Raw genomic sequence first — 16,688 nt, 5'->3', positions numbered from 1 at the left:
AGGAGAAAATTGGAGGCAGTCAAGGGAGGCAGTGGGAGCTATCAGGTCAGAAAACAAGCGTGACCACTAGTGATGGCTAAGGGGAGGGAAGTTTGGGTAGAAGCATCCTAGGCCACCATGCAGTCTAAGTTATGCAAGGCCATTGGCAAAATCTGAATAAACTGTGTGGATTGTACCACTGCCATTTTCCAGGTTTTGACAGTGGATACTTATGCAAGATGTTACCATAGGGGAAGGCTGGGTGAAGGTGTGCATAGGACCTCTCTGTACATTTTTTTTGCAACATTCAGTGAATCTAATTATTTCAAAATTATAAGTAAAAACAAAACGCCACTAGGCAATGTGATAATTTTTGCTTTCAATATTCATATATATTTTAAATAACCTAAGAAGAGAACACTAGTCTATCATATTAAACAGATATTTGCCGTTTCTGTGGCTCTTCCTTCATTCCTAAAGTTCTCATTTTCCCTCTTGTATCATTTCCCTTTCCCTTTAGCCTAAACTTCCTTTAGCAGTTCCAGAGAACAAGACTACTCGCCATGGAGTCGCATAGTTCTCCTTCATCTGAGATTGTCTTCCTTCCACCTTCATTCTTCAAGGATATTTTCCCCGGGTATAGAATTCTGGGTTGACACTTCTTTTCTTTAGCACCTTAAAGATTTGTGTTCCACTGTCTGTCCTCATACGTTTCTGATGAGAAATCCGTGGCCATCTGATCTAGTCTAATTGTCTTAAGTTTCCATCTTTCCATGTACAGACTGTGCTTCAACAATCTCCTCAAAGAGACATTTCCCTACTCTCAGTTACAAAGATATTCACTCATAATTTCTTTTAATATATCCAAAGTTTCATTTTTGACAAATACATCTGGAGTATTTCTCTGCTAGAAAATATGGCTCATTATCCAGCTGAGGTAGAGGCTCAGGGAGTTAACCTCACTTTCCTAAGGTTGCATGGCAAACCAAGAATCCTTGAAACATTCCTTTCCAGTGAATGAATGACTCAACAGTGTCCTCTCTCACACACAGGCCTTTCATCCCAAATTTCAGAACTCCTGATGAACAGAATGGCCCCAGAAAATCCCAAGCCATACCCTTTTGTCAACATGGATGATCCTAGCATGAACTTGATACCACAGAATCCAGCTGATCCCAGTGAGTATTACTCTCCTTGGCCTTCCCCTCCTGCTATTGCCCCTTCTCATGGACCCTATATTTGCATTTTGTATTTAAGCAACTATTGATCATTGTCTCTTCTATTCAAAAACCTATTGTAAAAATCCTCTACATCATAAAATGGGAAGTTACAAATTTCAAATCAAGGTCAAGTGCCTTTGGCCCATGGTTGCTCCAAATTATGATAGATAGGCTGAGAACACAAAATACAGAGCGAGTGAGGATGCTTTCCTAGGAGAGGTCAACTGAAGCATAACCAAAAAAAAAACCAAAACCAAACCTGTTGCTGTTGAGTCGATTCCGACCCATAGCAACCGTATAGGACAGAGTAGAACTGCCCCATTGGGTTTCCAAGGAGCAGCTGGTGGATTCAAACTGCTGACCTTTTGGTTAGCAGCTGAAATCTTAACCACTGCACCACCAGGGCTCCCAAATGAAGCACGGGAAAATAGAAATAAAGAAGCTCCTTTTCCAAGACAGAAATATCGTGGCCCAGAGTAAATGGGAAAAAAGAGCCCATTAAAATTATTCTCAATTCTTAAAATTATAAATGCATGCTGCTTAACAATACACAAATAATATGTAACATCTCGTTAAGACAGCAACTCTTAATTCCTCCTCCCTCCCCACATCTAGGAATGAGCACTTGAAACTTTACATGTTTCTCTAGCTATATTAGCAAGTCTATAAATGTATATAGAGTAATTGTGTATAAATGTACACAGAGATGTATTTACATAAGTTGAATTTTACTGAATTAGTCTGTAATATGTGTTTTTTTCATTTAACGCTGTATCTGTGTATCTATACACAGATTTTTCTGTGTTTATACATAAATGTCTACCTTTTAGAAAATATATGATTATTCCAAGCTGTGGACGTATGAAAGATTATTTCACCAGTCTCCTACTGATAAATCCAGAAACCAAATCCATTGCCATCCAGTCAATTCTGACTCATAGTGACCCTATGAGTCTGAATTTCCTGTTGATGAATGTTTTAAATTCCTCGTAGTAAATATTCTGGGTTAAATGGTATGAAGTATATTAAAAATGAAAGATATCATCAAATTCCTCTCAAATCTTGCACCAGCTTACAGTCCCACTAATAACAGATGATGGTATATGTTCCCCCACATTAAAAATAGGACTTGATTTATTAAAAAATTTTGCCAGTGTTTTGGGAGAAAAAATAACTCATTATTGAATTAATTTACTTATTATGGATTATTGGTTGAGCATTTTTTGCTATGGTTTTTGAGTCATTTTTACGTTCCTTTTTAGACATTACTTTTTCATACATTTGACCCAATTTTATGATGAAAGTTGTTTTTCTTATTGGTTTTATATAAATTCTTTGTAAAATAGAGATATGAATCTTTTCTTTTTCACATATGTTCCAATAGTTACTCTGACGCAATTTATCTGAGTTTTTTTCCTCTATTATTTCAATAGAGACTTGAAAAAAAATCAGCTGTTGAATCCATCTGTAATTGCTTTTCAATGTTGTGAGTTAATTTGTTCTAAATTAATGTGCACTTGTTTTGTTCCTACTGACTGGAAATTTCATCTTTCCATCTATGCTAGTGTCTTTTTTTATTTTCTATTTTACTCCAGTGCTAAATTAACTTTTTCTGACCCCAATACGACAGCATTTCATATGTTACCTATTTCGAGTATGTTTTGTTAGATGGTAGGACTAGCCCATTCTGTTTCTTTAAAAGGAAAGAAAGAAGGGAGGGAGGGAAGAAGGAAAGAAGTAAGAAATTTCCCAACTTGGGAACTGGCTTGTCAAACTTCATAAAAATTTCTGTTGATACTGATTAGGATTAAATTATACACTCATTTGGGGAAAAACAGATTTTTGTAATATTTGGTCATTTATTTCAATAATGTACTATGTTTTCCACTTATTCAGATCATTTATGCTCTTTAATACAGTTTTATAGTTCATTTCAGATAGGTCTTGCATACTTCATTTAGGTATATTCCTAAGCATTCTGTATATTTTGAGGTTATTGGACATATGATCTTTCAAAATGTAATGTTAACATTAAATTGTATATTTATTTTAAAGCAGCTATTGATTGTTGCATCTTAAATTTATATTCTTCCAATGTGTTAAACTGTTTTATACAATTTTACAATATTTTTGAATGGATTTTTCAGAGATAAGTATATATATATACATATTTGCAAATAATAACACTTTTGCTCCCTTGTTATACTAGCTAGTTTTTACTCATAATTTGTTGCATTTGCTAGATACACTAGTACCTGTGATAGAGAATATTTTTACCTTTCATTTACTTTAATAGCAATGCTTTTAATGTTTCTTCACTATTTATTCTTTTTGAATCAGACCTTTTTTTTTGGTTAAGAAAATGCCATCTATTCCTACTTTGCTTAAATTTCTATCAGAAATGAGTGTTGAGTTTTAAGCATTTTCTATATGATCATAAAGATTTTCTCCTACAACTGTTAATATAGTTGATTGTCTTAATAAAATTTTATTTCTAAAAATACAGAAGAGAACAATGAATATTATAACAAATACCCATTAATTTCACCACCAAAAAAAAACTGTTAGCATATAAACATGTTTTCTTCCAGCCATTCCTTCCAACTTTATACTGTAAGTAATTCACAGAAGAAATACATAACTTAGTCTCATTTAGTGAAAAATTAAATTATAGAGATAAAGCTAGAGTATTTTATGATCACGCCTATCAATTCCATTCCACCCCGTCTTCTCTGAGGGAGTGACTAAAATTGGTTTAATATAGTTTTTGTAGCCTACCCTTTATATATTATACATATGTAAACTATAGTTTTATGAGTTTGAAAGAAAATTTTGTTTCCTATATGAGATAATATAGCAAAATAATAATTAGTAATATGAGTTTTAAAATTTTTGTTTTCTACAAAACCGTTCAAATGTTTTATTGATAACATTTTCCTAACTTGCAGTTGATATGCTGAGAAAATTACTACAAGATTAGTAGGGTCATAGACAGTGGGTTATTTATCAGAAATATGAGCCCTAGTCGCGCAAGAGCTCAGCTGTTAATCACAAGGTTGGCAGTTTGAATCCACCAGCTGCTCCTTAAAAACCCTATGGAGCAGTTCTACTCTGCCCTATAGGTCCACTATGAGTTGGAATTGACTCGACGGCAACAGGTTTGGTTTTGGGTTATGTTAAATACAACTTATTAGCTTAAGTAGACAGATAGATATACTTTTCAGTGATAAATATTCTAAAATAATAAAATTAATAAAAGAAAACATTTATGTTGTGTGTACTATGTGTCGCTCTTTGTTTTTATTAAAATATTTTATTGTGCTTTTGGTGAAAGTTTACACAGCAAATTAGGCTCCCATTTAACAATTTCTACACAATGTGTTCAGCTTTCTCATTACTTCCACTCTGGTTGTTCTGTTTCCAGTAATCTAGTAGTACCACTCATTATTGTGGCATTTTGTGTGTAAGATTGCATTAAATTAATATATTCATGTAATATGTTTACAAACCCTATTATGAAGTAGATACTCTCAGCATTCCCTTTTTATGCATGATGAAATTGCAGGTGAGAGTTTAAGTAATTTGTTCAAGATCACACTCCTAGAAAAGTCCCAAATTTATAAGCAACCTTATAAGTGAAATTTCTACTATTAGATATATATGTTTCAAAGATTACTAGTTAAAACATTTCCCTAGTTGCAACTTGTCTATCATAGACTCATTGAGCATATTTCCTGAACATTTAACAGAAAATAGGTTAAGGTTTACAAGAGACACAGCACGTATACATCTACATCAGGAAGAAATGTATGCTATACGGATGTGAACTTTTCTAGGATGTAATTGGTAGTTGTCTATATCAGTTTCCTGGTGCCGCTAGTAACTGAAATACCACAACTGGGGGGCTTTCAAGAACAGAAATTTATTTTCTCACAGTTCTGAAGGCTAAAAGTTCAAATCAGGATCTCGGCTATGTCAATTCCCTCCTTGTCAGTAGCCCCAGAGACTTCCTTGGTTCTTTGGTGATCCTCACATGCCATCTGTCTTTGCAAATATGTGCTCTCATCTGTGTCTAACCTCTTCTTTTTCATAACTCAGAAGTGATTAGGTTTAGGACACACCCTACATTGGTGTAGCCTCATTAATATAACAAAGACAACCTTATTTCCAAACAGTACTACATGTACAGGAATAAGAATTAGGATTCCAACACATATTTTGGGAGAATGAAATTCAATCCATAACAGGCCATAAGTGGCATTAGCCTGTACTTTTGTTTTACAGTGTTTGTTATTCTTGCCTGATTTTAGCCTCAGGATCCTTGACTTCAATAAGTAAGACCAAAGAGACCTCCCTCCTTTTAGTGACGTAGGGTACATAACAGGAGGATTAGCGCTACATTTTCTTGAATTCTGAAACTTACTTGTGTTTTTGTGTGGTTATCAGTCTACTAAGGGTCCGTGAGTCTTTTTATTTATTTATTTTAGCTAATTTTGGTCATTGTACTTTCTTAGACAAAAATTCCTTTCACTTTCCATTGCCATTTAAAAATATATTCTATAATTTTTCAAGCTTCTCCATATATCTAGTTATGTCTCATTTCTTATGACCCTTTTCCAGGAGGAGCAGACAAAGGCCCAGAGAGCCTGGAGGACAGAGTCATTTTCCAGATGGGATGGGCTGGGTTCTTGAATACATAGGTAAAGAGAGGAAACCCATTTTGAAGAGTATTATACTCAGGTGCAGATATATGGGGTTTCTTCACTATTTCCAGAAGAAATAAAATGTGAAAAAGGAGACAAGAAAAAGGAAGCTACTGCCCACTTTCCTGAATGGCAGAGAAAAGGGGTCTTGTGCTTTCAGTGCAGGGAAAACTGAAACTCAGGAGAGCCAGTTTCCAGAGTAAACAGACTGGGTACGGAGAAAATTGAAGGGCTAACTCATTTCCTGGGAGGGACATAGTCTCAGAAAACTGATAACAGAGTGCTGTCACATAGGGCTCAGTCATGCAGAGTCAAAACCTGGGACCCATGTCTCTGGATCCCAAGCCTGGAAGGAGGGAAACCATGGGAGATTCTCAGCTGTGGTCTTTTGGGAGCGGCTAGTGTAAGTGTAACCATCACCGATCCATCTCTCCCCTACAGCAATCTGGAGGAAGCGTCAAGAACGTACTTTATTCACCCACAAACAGCATGAAGAGTTGGAGGCTCTGTTTAGCCACACCATGTTCCCAGATAAAAACCTCTGCATGGAACTGGCTTTGAAGTTCAACGTACAGGAGTCAAAAGTGAAGGTCTGATCCTCTGGAGTGTGCTTGGTATCCCATCCCAACCATATTCTTCTATTCTGCCTGGAAATTCCCTCCCTGCCCCAATAATAATGACGTTTCATTTACTGAGTACCTAGTGTGTGCTATTAGTGAACCAACCAGACACGCTGAATATTTTGGCCTTACTATCATCCAGTTGAAAAGATGAGGAAAATGAGGTCCAGAGGCAAAGTGACTAGTAGAGGGTCACAAAGATAAGTCATATAACTAGAATTAGGACTCTAGAGGTCTTGTTCTTAACCCTCGGACTGTAGAGCTCAAACACCAGGAGGGCTTTCATGCAGATAGACTTCTCATGTAGAGTATTCTCAAGCAAAACCCTACAGTTTGTTTAGTCACAACACTACCAACAGACAAATAACTGTCCCTGAACTCTGAGTCAGCTAAGATCCATGACGTTTTTGTTGGAGTATTCCTTATAGTAGAGACCTTCTAAAAGAATCCTTGAAAATTCTTCGGTTCAAATTTCCCACCTCTACCTCCCCCCCACCCCCACCCCCGCCCGATCTCTAAACCAGTTTCTCTTTCCCAGAGTTCAGAAACCTTCCCCTGACCTGCCTGCACAACCTCTGAAACACACCTCCTTTCTTTGCTTCTTCCTTCTATGGGGTCTCAGTCCTGCTCCTCACTGTCCCTCTTATTGATCCCCTCATGTTTACCTCTGCCGTCTCAGAACCCAGTGTTATGGTGACTTGGAGAGGACATAAAGGTTATATATAATCTGGTTGTTTTCACCCAGGGAAACTCCTTCCCAATTCCTAGACCACAATCTCTCCTTTCCCCCACACCTCCAGGTTTGGTTCAGGAATCAGCGTTTTAAAATGAGGAAGCAGCAGCAGCAACATCAGCAATCACTAAAGAAACCAAGGCAGATTACTCCAGCCAAGAAGAATGTGTCCACTTCACCGAGGGCATCCACCAATCCTTATTCTTTTTCTCCTATGGTTTCAGATTGCTATAGCTCCCTTCCACCCCAGCCCTTAGGTGCTTCCAATTGGGCACAGGACTCTGTCTTTACCTGGAATCCCACAAGTGATGTCCAAATGCAGGAGCCACAGTTAGAGAGGCTGGTAGCTTCAGTTCCTGCTTTATACTCTGATGCCTATGACATAGCCCAAATCATGGAACTGTATAGTTTTCCTGACGAGGATGTGACATCCATCTGTTCCTTCAGCTGTCTGTATCAGTATCTCTCACCCACAAGGCCCCAGCTGGAAAGACGGGGTCCTGCTCTCAGCATCTTTGCTGATCCAGCTGTAGGTCTATCTCCTGGGGAGACCTGGTCCAGTATGACAAACACAGGCTTCGTAGCTGACAGTCTAAGAGACAGTCTGGAATTCCAGAACCCCTCTAGTATGGTAGATTCTAGATTTCAATGATTAGAGTACTAATAAATACCAGACTATATAGAAGAGGGGCTTCCTGCTGCTTGCACATGACTCTCTTCTTTCCTTTGCCTGCTTCTTTACCCAGATATCTGGATCAGTGTCACTTCTGTTTCCATGGAAATGCTGTAAAAACCAAAGTTCTTTCCAAGTACAGCTCAGCACCACGCAATTAGCCCCCACAACTCTTCCTGGGTAGAAGCCTTCCTGGTCACTCAGGTGGCCAATTATTGTGTGCCGTCAAGTTGATTCCAATTCATAGCGACTCTATATGACAGAGTGGAACTGCCCTATAGGGTTTTGTTGGCTGTAGTCTTTACAGAAACAGATCTCCAGGTCTTTTTCCCATGGAGCCCCTGAGTGTGTTGAACTGCCAACTTTTCGGGTAGCCGTCAAGCACTTAACTGTTTGCAGGACCAGGACTCCTTAGGTGGCCAGTGAGACTACAAAGTTTCCTCTTTCCAAAACTATTCTATACTTTTAAAAATATTTTTAAAAGAGGGGCATTTAGAGGTCATCCACTTTTAACAGGAGAGGATTATAACTTACATTTTATTTCCTATCTTTAGGTTTTGGGTTTTCTAAAAAGACTTTCTAGTCAAAATTTAAAGGAAAATCACTATCACTATTAGTTTTAATATAGTACAAGAGTGTTATTGGTGAAGAATAGTAAATATATCATGGACTGCCAGAAGAATAAACAAATCAGCCTTGGAGAAAGCACAGCCAGAATGTTCCTTAGAAGCTAAGGTGAAGAGACTTCGTTCCACCTACTTTGGACATGTCATCAAGAGGGACCCATTGCTGGAAAAGGAGACCTTCAATGAGATGGATTGACACAGCGGCTACAACAATGGATTCAGAGAGCAATGATTGTGAGGATGGCTCAAGACCAGGCAGTGTTTCATTCTGTTATACGTAAAGTCACTGTGAGCTGGAGCTGACTAACAACAACAAGAAATAGTAAGAGATGTAAGGACTGAAATCAGAAGAGACAAAACTGATTTTTGAGATGAAATTATCATCTAGGAAACCTAACAAAATCAACAAACTTTTAGAATGACAGTTCAGCAGGTTTTTAGATACATGACGAACCTGTAAAATCAGACATTCCTCTTCCATCAATAGATGAATGGATAAACAAAATGTGGTACAGACATACAATGGAATATTGTCGTCGTTGTTAGCTGCCGTTGAGTCAGCCTCTGATTCATGGCGACCTTGTGAACAACAGAAAAAAACCCTGCCCAGTCCTGGACCATCCTCATGACCGGTTGTGGATCAGACCATTGTGATCCCTAGGATTTTCACTGGCTGATTTTTGGAAGTAGATCATCATGTCTTTCTTCTTAGTCCGTCTTAATCTGGAAGCTCCACTGAAAATTGTTCTGCATCATAGCAACAAGCAAGCCTCCATTGACAGACGGTTGGTGGCTGCGCATGATATGCATTGGCCGGAAAATCGAACCCGGTCTCCCACTAGTGAGAATTCTACCACTGAATCACCAATGATCCCATTGGAATATTACTCCCCAAAAGAGAAATGAAGTCCTCATGCAAGCTGTAACAGGATGAATCTTGAAAACATTCTGCTGAGTGAAATAAGTCAGTCACAAAGGACAAATATTATATAGTCCCACTTATATGATATATCTAGAATGGGCAAGTGTATAGAGACCAAAGTTTATTAATGGTTTCCAGGGGCAGAGGGAGAGGGAAAGGGGAAATCATTGTCTATGAGACACTGAGTTTCTGTTAAGGGTGATGGAAAAATTTGGAAATGGATAGTGGTGGTGATTGCATAACATGATGAACATGTATAGCATCACTGAATTGTACATGTAAAAAATGTCAAAATGGAAAACATTTTGTTACATGTATTTGTGCCTATCAGTAGATGAATGGGTAAATAAAATGTGGTATATATATACAATGGAGTATTATTCAGCTATAAAGACAATTGAAGTTCCGACACGCGTCATCACGTAGATGAACCTTGAAAACATTATGTTAAGTGAAATAAGCCAGGCACAAAAGGTCAAATATTGTATGATTCCACTTTTATGAAATATCTGGAATAGGCAAACTCATCGAGACAAAAGATTAATGGTTACCAAGGACTGGGGGGAAGGACAATGGAGAGTAAAAAACAAACAAAAAATACCCTATTAGTTGGAGCTCAAGTAAAATGTGCCAAAGGTAAGTACTTGACTACTAACCAAAAGGTTGGCAGGTGCCTTGGAAGAAGGGCCTGTTGATCTGCTTCCTAAAGGTCACAGCCTTGAAAACCCTATCGAGCACAGTTCTATTCTGCAACATATGGGGTCGCCATGAGTAGTAATCGAATTGACAGCAACTGAATTTGCTCTTGGTTTTAAAGTATCCTCAAGGTTTTGGGTCCCATCCATGTTCTATTTTAACATTCCTGCAAGAATTGTATCATTGGCAGATAAGAAATGCATCGAAAACACCTACATCAATATCTCTTAAAATTACCCTGTCAATATTGGCTCATTATTGTAGCCAGTCTATCGCTGCCATCATTAAGTATTTGTCATAGATTGAATAGTGTCCCCCAAAAATATATGGCAAATCGGTTAGGCCATGATTCCCAGTACTGTGTGGTTGTTCTCCATTTCATGATTGATGTATTTTTTCCTATGTATTGTAAACCCTAATCTCTGCCTGTGGTTAATGAGGCAAGACTGGGTTATGTTAAAGAGGATTAGAGTGGGATGTAACACCCTTACTCAGGTCACATCCCTGATCCAATGTAAAAGGAGTTTCCCTAGGGTGTGGCCTGCATCACCTGTTATCTTACAAGAGCTAAAAGAGAGAAGCAAGCAGAGACACATGCGGACCTCGTACCACCAAGAAACAAGAGCCAGGAGAATAGCATGTCATTTGGACCTGGGGTCCCTGCACTGAGAAGCTCCTTAACCAGGAAAGATTGATGACAAGGACCTTCCCCCAGAGCCAACAGAGAGAGAAAGCCTTCCCCTGGAGGTGGCACCCTGAATTCCGACTTCTAGCCTACTAGACTGTGAAAGAATCAACTTCTGTTTGTTAAAGCCATTCACTTGTGGTATTTCTGTTATCGCAGCACTAGATGACTAAGACGGTATTTTTGCTAAACTTTATTTTTATTAATGCTGTCTTCTTAGGTAATGGCAAAGCATCTCAAAATTTTAATCTGCTATTTATTTTATATGTCTTCCAAAGTCATAAAATATCTTTGTTTCTAAAGCATTTCAAAGCCATAGATTAAGCTAAAATCATATATCAATATAGATAATTGTCTTTTATCAGTTGCTAAGTCTGGATGAGGGCAATTAATTCAACCATCTGAACTGATTTAATTTCTGTGAGAAGCCTGTAATTTAAGGGTTAATTTAAGCCTGTGGTAGTATAACAAGCTTGGCGATAACATTTTTTTTTTTTTTTTTTTTTACTGTGGACCGTTAATGAACACAATTAAATCAGATTTATTCAAGGGAGTCTCTGGAATGTCTATGGATAGTTCTCTAACAGATATTAAGTAATCATGGAGTTCCCCTTTTTTAGGTGTAAGAAGGGTGGTGGTTAGATTACAGAATCGCAGCAACAGAAAGTACTGTGTAAAGGGAAGAGCAAGATTTCATAGAATTTAGGTGACCAGCTGAAAAGTGGTGAGTGTTTTTTGTCAATAGAAGAGTTTGTACGGCCTGGGCACCATTGTGGTTAAAGTGGACACCCTCGAACTAAATTAATTGAAGTTTTTACATGTTTTGCTGTTGCTCTTACAGCTCTTAGACAAGGTGGATATATCTTGGCTACTGGATCTAACTAAAGGCTGAAATAAGCAATAAGCCTCTGATGATTCCCATGTAACTGAGTCACTCCTTCAGTCTATTCAGACACTTTAAGAACAAATTGGAAAAAAAAAAAAAAGGGTTTGTGATCTAGAATCCTGTAAAAAAAATCTTTTGGTAGAATTATTGTATCAGTCTTAATGCTTCAACATGAGTTTTTTTGTTTTTGTTTTTTAACTGGAATGTTTCAATCATTAAAAGCAGTTCTGTTAGTATATTTTAACCAACCAGTTGTTGTCAAGTCGATTGTGACTCATGGAGACCCCATGTGTGTCAGAGTAGACCTGTGCTCCACAGGGTTTTCAATGGATGATTTTTCAGAAGTAGATTACCAGGTCTGTTTTCCAAGGTGCCTGTGAGTGGACTCCAACCTCCAACCTTTCAGTTAGCAGCCGTGTGCATTAACCATTTTCACTAGCCAGGAACTCATGGTATATTTTACTTATGTGCAATTAATCTATCAAGAAAACCCTTTTTTTGTTTTTTTTTTTTTTTACTAAGTTTAATAGACAAAATCTTACAGAACAGTATGGACTTAATTGAAACTTGGAGAACTGTAGAAAAACCTAACTATTCTTATTCTTTCTTTTATAGGGTAAGGAGCATATCTTTGTGTTACTTAATGATCATTTTCAGAAACTCAAAGAAAGATAGTTTAGGCATAAAAGGCATCTTAATAGTTTTATTATGCTGAATTATATATTTTTTCCTCAGAAGATAGTTGAAGGACTTTCTCTGAATACAGAGAGATACAGAAGAGCGCTGGACAGCGAGTTAGAGGAACTCGGTCTTTCCTCTGCCTCTTCCACTAGCCAGCTGTGTGACCTTGGACAGACCATCTACATGAATTTTGGAAAGACAAAATGGAGAATAGTTATTAGAGAAGACAAAGTATTAATTATAAGTATCCAAAGGCAAGAGATGTTGACAGTCAACATTGTAAAAACAAAATAAAAACCAGAAGCAGAAGTGGGTATTAGGAAGGAACTTAATGTTTTTTAAGTCTTTTCAAAGATAATTTAAGAGTATGTCAAAAAACACTGAGGGGATGGAAGAATCCAGGGGAAAGGGAATCAGGGATTGTTAATTATAGCAGCATTTAACACACCTGTTTTTACTCCATAACTCAAATGACAGCATTGAGCGCTTGGTATATGTGCTAGACATTTTGGTAGTGCTCAACACACATTAACGTGTTAACATAGTAACACACATGGTCATACTAAGTATTACGCCTATTTCACAATCGGGAAAACTGAGGTAGAGAGTGGTTAAGTAACGTGGTTTATGCCACATATCTGGTAAGTAGCAAAGCCAGGATTACCTATTATCTTTCCTCAAAAGATAGCCGAATGACACTTTGTGAAGACAGTAAGATATAGAAGAGCACTGGACGTGGAGTTAGAAGAACTGGGGTTTTTTTCTGGCTCTTCCACTAGCCAGCTGTGTGACCTTGGACAAACCATTTCCCTTCTCTGGACCTCTGCCTCCTCATCTGTAAAAAGAGGGAGTTGGACTAGCATATTTTTTAGCAAATAGTATGTGTGTTATACACTTTTTTGCCAACTGTATAAGCCCCCTCCTGCATTATTTTCGTAAGCGTGCTATGACAATTTTTTTAACATGTTGCTGACTTCAACTGACACTAAGAAGACATAATTAAAGTATGAAATAAACAGACCTAACATAACCTAATGGCTTCACTTAAGACAATCTGATAATGTTTTCGTATTCAACTGTTGAGCTAATGTGCTATAATTATCAACTTAAATTAATAGAAACAAATGTACAGTTTGCTTCTATTACTGGGGGACTGCTAAACTCGATCCATGACTTCTTGACCATGGCTTATGCCTTTATTATACAATTTTGATCAAAAGTAACACTTTTGGGCTATTTTTACACACATAAGCAGGAGATTAAAGAAAATGAACAGAATGATATGATTTACCTGTAATAGGGGAGGATGGGTGAATGAGGCTGAAATTCACTTCTGGAAATGTCACAAAGCATGCATGGTGTATGCATGGGCGTGCTATGCCAGAACAGTTTTACTTAATTTCATCATTTCCGGGTGTTATATGGGTGGGTGCATTATTTTCATGGGCACGTTATCTGTGAAAAATACAGTAAGTGTAGCTAAGACTCCTACCAGCTCTAATTCTCTTGCATTGGAATTGTTCTATGCCTGATTTCTGAATTACAAACTCTCGTTTTCCCAACCCTCTGGGAAAGGAAAGGGCCGGGGGAGGACATGATAAGAATAGGAGAAACAGAACCAGGACAGCATATCACTTGCACAAGTGGTTGCTTGTTTAGGTGAACAGCCAGGTTATAATTAGAGCAGCAGCCCCTCCTGAGTGCCCCCTCTCCCAGCTACGGTGAGCGCGGCGGGACTTGCCCACCGCACAGGCTGAGACCAGCTCTGGCCTGGAAAATGATCCTCATTAAAGGGATTTTCCTCCTTCCTCAAGGGAAAGAAAACCTATTGATATAAAACCCCTCTTTCCTTCTGGCATCCCTGCTGAATGCCACTTTAATAGAGACTGGGTGTTGATAAATACAGGGCAAGGAAAAAGTCATAAGCTGAGCCTGGTCACACTGTCCCTTGTGATATAGTTTTATTTTTAACTCCGAATCACTTCAACTATTCCTGTTGAAGTTTTCTCTCCTTTCCCTGCCTCCCCGACAGAACCCTGTCCTCTGCTGCAGCCGAGGCACCCGAGCCACCTCCCTGCGGTCTGCTTGCTCACAATCAAGGGACGCAGGGTGCGGCAGATGCTGACTCAGCTGGTGCCCTTAAGGTAAGCTTTGCGTATGCGAGCAGGTGCACAGGGGGCATTTGGAATGGTGAACACACAGACAGGGGCTGAGCTGCAGATCACCTTTGTGCTCAGAGAAGGGGGTTGTTAACTTAGTTACACGTGGGTGAGAAAAGGTTGGCGCTGAGAATGAGACTCAGCCATGTGTAAACCTTGTTTGGAATCTAAAATCTTAGAGCAGGAAGAGATTGCCTCCTTTCTGACAGTTAAGGTTCTTTTCCCTACAACTGACAGATTAGGACATGTTTAAAATTACACAGTGGTGTTGGAATAGAGAAAAGGGGAAGAAAATAGGGGGAGGACCCAGAACCAGGATTTCTATTTCCTGAAGCCCCAGTGCTGTGATCTTTTTAGGGATCAACACTTGCTATGTTAATTGCAAGTCATTCTCATGTAGTTTAAATTCCATCCTCTGTAGCCCGCCACTGCTTAATGTATTTACTTCCTGCAGAGTTTAAAACCTGCTTTTCTGTAGTAATATTCCCTAAGTGTGGCTCTGTCCTCCCCAGCTCTCTTAAATCCAAACGCATCCCTGGAATATAGGTGGAAGTATTTTATAAGTCGAAAAACTTACACCTGCTTATGCACCAAAACCAAAAGCCATTACAAACTTGAAACTTGCACATCCAGAAGGAGCAAAACTAAAATGATTAATGATACTTGAGAGAGCAAAAGCTTTAACATGTAAATGGATTATTTCTAGCTTTTTGAGTAACTGCATAGTGCTGCGTGGACAAAGTGATTGGCAGGGGTAAGGGAGCAGTGTTGATTTCCCTGTTTTTCTCTGGGCCTGGCTTTGGTGTTATATAGCTCAAAGTTCAGCTAAGGACATCCTGGGAAGTGGCCTATGCAGCAAAAGGGACTCTGTACACTCTGAACTTTGAAGTAGACAGGCTAAATAAAACAGCCAAGGCCCAGTGAAAAGAGACCGGCAGCAACTACCCAGATCCCCTAACTCCTGCTTCCTTCCTGCCTGCTTTTGTACTCTCCAGACACCCCCATGGCTCTGCTGTAGATGTCTGGTTATAATTATGCCTGTGCTAGGCACAATCAAATTCACTATGAATAATTGTCTAACTTCATTAAATTTTGCCAGAGTTTTCCGTGGCACTGAGGGCTCCACGGTCTACGCTAGGGTGCTGACTTGGGAGTAACCAAGCAGTCAGGCTGACTCACAGCTACCCCTACATGATCCAGCTAGTTGAGCACTTTCTTGGCCAATACAAAATAGTACAGTAATTTAAAAGACTGATACTAATAATACAAGCACCAGATGTGAGAATAAATTAGTTAATTAAATAACTAAAAAGTTTGAAGGTGGAGCGATTTCTGGCACATGCAAAAAACACTGCAGATGGTGAGGTTGAATAGATTTGGGGAAGGTGTTTGTGTTTTTAGGGTACTGTGAAGGTGCTGGCATCATAGCCCAGGAAGTCCAGAATTACAAATGAGATATTGAAAGTTTAAGAGGCAGAGAGATTGCTTTAATGTTTAACTTTATATATCTTCTTTCTCTAGAACTATCTCCATAGCAGGGAAACAGGTTAACAACGTATAATCAAAGCAACAAATTAATTTGCTGGTTAGTAGGTTAAAAGTTAAAAAATATCAGTTAATTGGTCTAATAATGTGTTTAGTGCTTCTGTTCTACCTCCTAGTTCACTGTGCAGTGCCTCGTATCTTAAAAGCTTACAAGCCGCCTTCCAAGTCACATTAATTGGTCTCTATTTACCTGGAGCAACAGAGGAAATAGGAAAGTCAGGAACAGGAGGAGGATATGGAATGTGTGGCTAACTGCCTCATTTGTCATAAGACCAGAAGAACGGGATAGTGCGTGGCTACCATATTGAACATTTTTGTCTTTTTTTGTTTTTTATTTTATTTTATTTTATTTTTATTGTACTTCAAGTGAAGGCTTACAGAACAAATAGTTTCTCATGAAACAGAAGTATACATGTTGTTTTATGACGTTGGTTAACAACCCCACAACATATCAACCCTCTAACTTCTCAAACTCTTTTTTTTTTTTGGTGAAAATACACATAGCCAAAGATACACCATTTCAAAAATGTCTACATGCACACATCAGTGACATTGACTAC

At 38.4% G+C, this 16,688-nt stretch overlaps 1 protein-coding gene across 1 annotated transcript; it reads left to right on the top strand.

Moving 5' to 3' along the window:
* Positions 1 to 1,060: 1,060 nt before the first annotated feature.
* Positions 1,061 to 7,907, top strand: ARGFX (arginine-fifty homeobox). The gene is made up of 3 exons (XM_004373726.3): positions 1,061 to 1,157; positions 6,344 to 6,492; positions 7,323 to 7,907. The coding sequence occupies exons 1-3, from the start codon at positions 1,061 to 1,063 to the stop codon at positions 7,905 to 7,907; spliced, it is 831 nt and encodes a 276-aa protein (XP_004373783.3).
* The last annotated feature ends 8,781 nt before the right edge of the window (positions 7,908 to 16,688 follow it).

Source organism: Trichechus manatus, unplaced genomic scaffold (assembly GCF_000243295.1).
Source record: "Trichechus manatus latirostris isolate Lorelei unplaced genomic scaffold, TriManLat1.0 scaffold00026, whole genome shotgun sequence".
NCBI lineage: Eukaryota > Metazoa > Chordata > Mammalia > Sirenia > Trichechidae > Trichechus > Trichechus manatus.
Note: the sequence above shows the minus strand (reverse complement) of the source record. Positions and strands in the feature narration are given on the sequence as shown.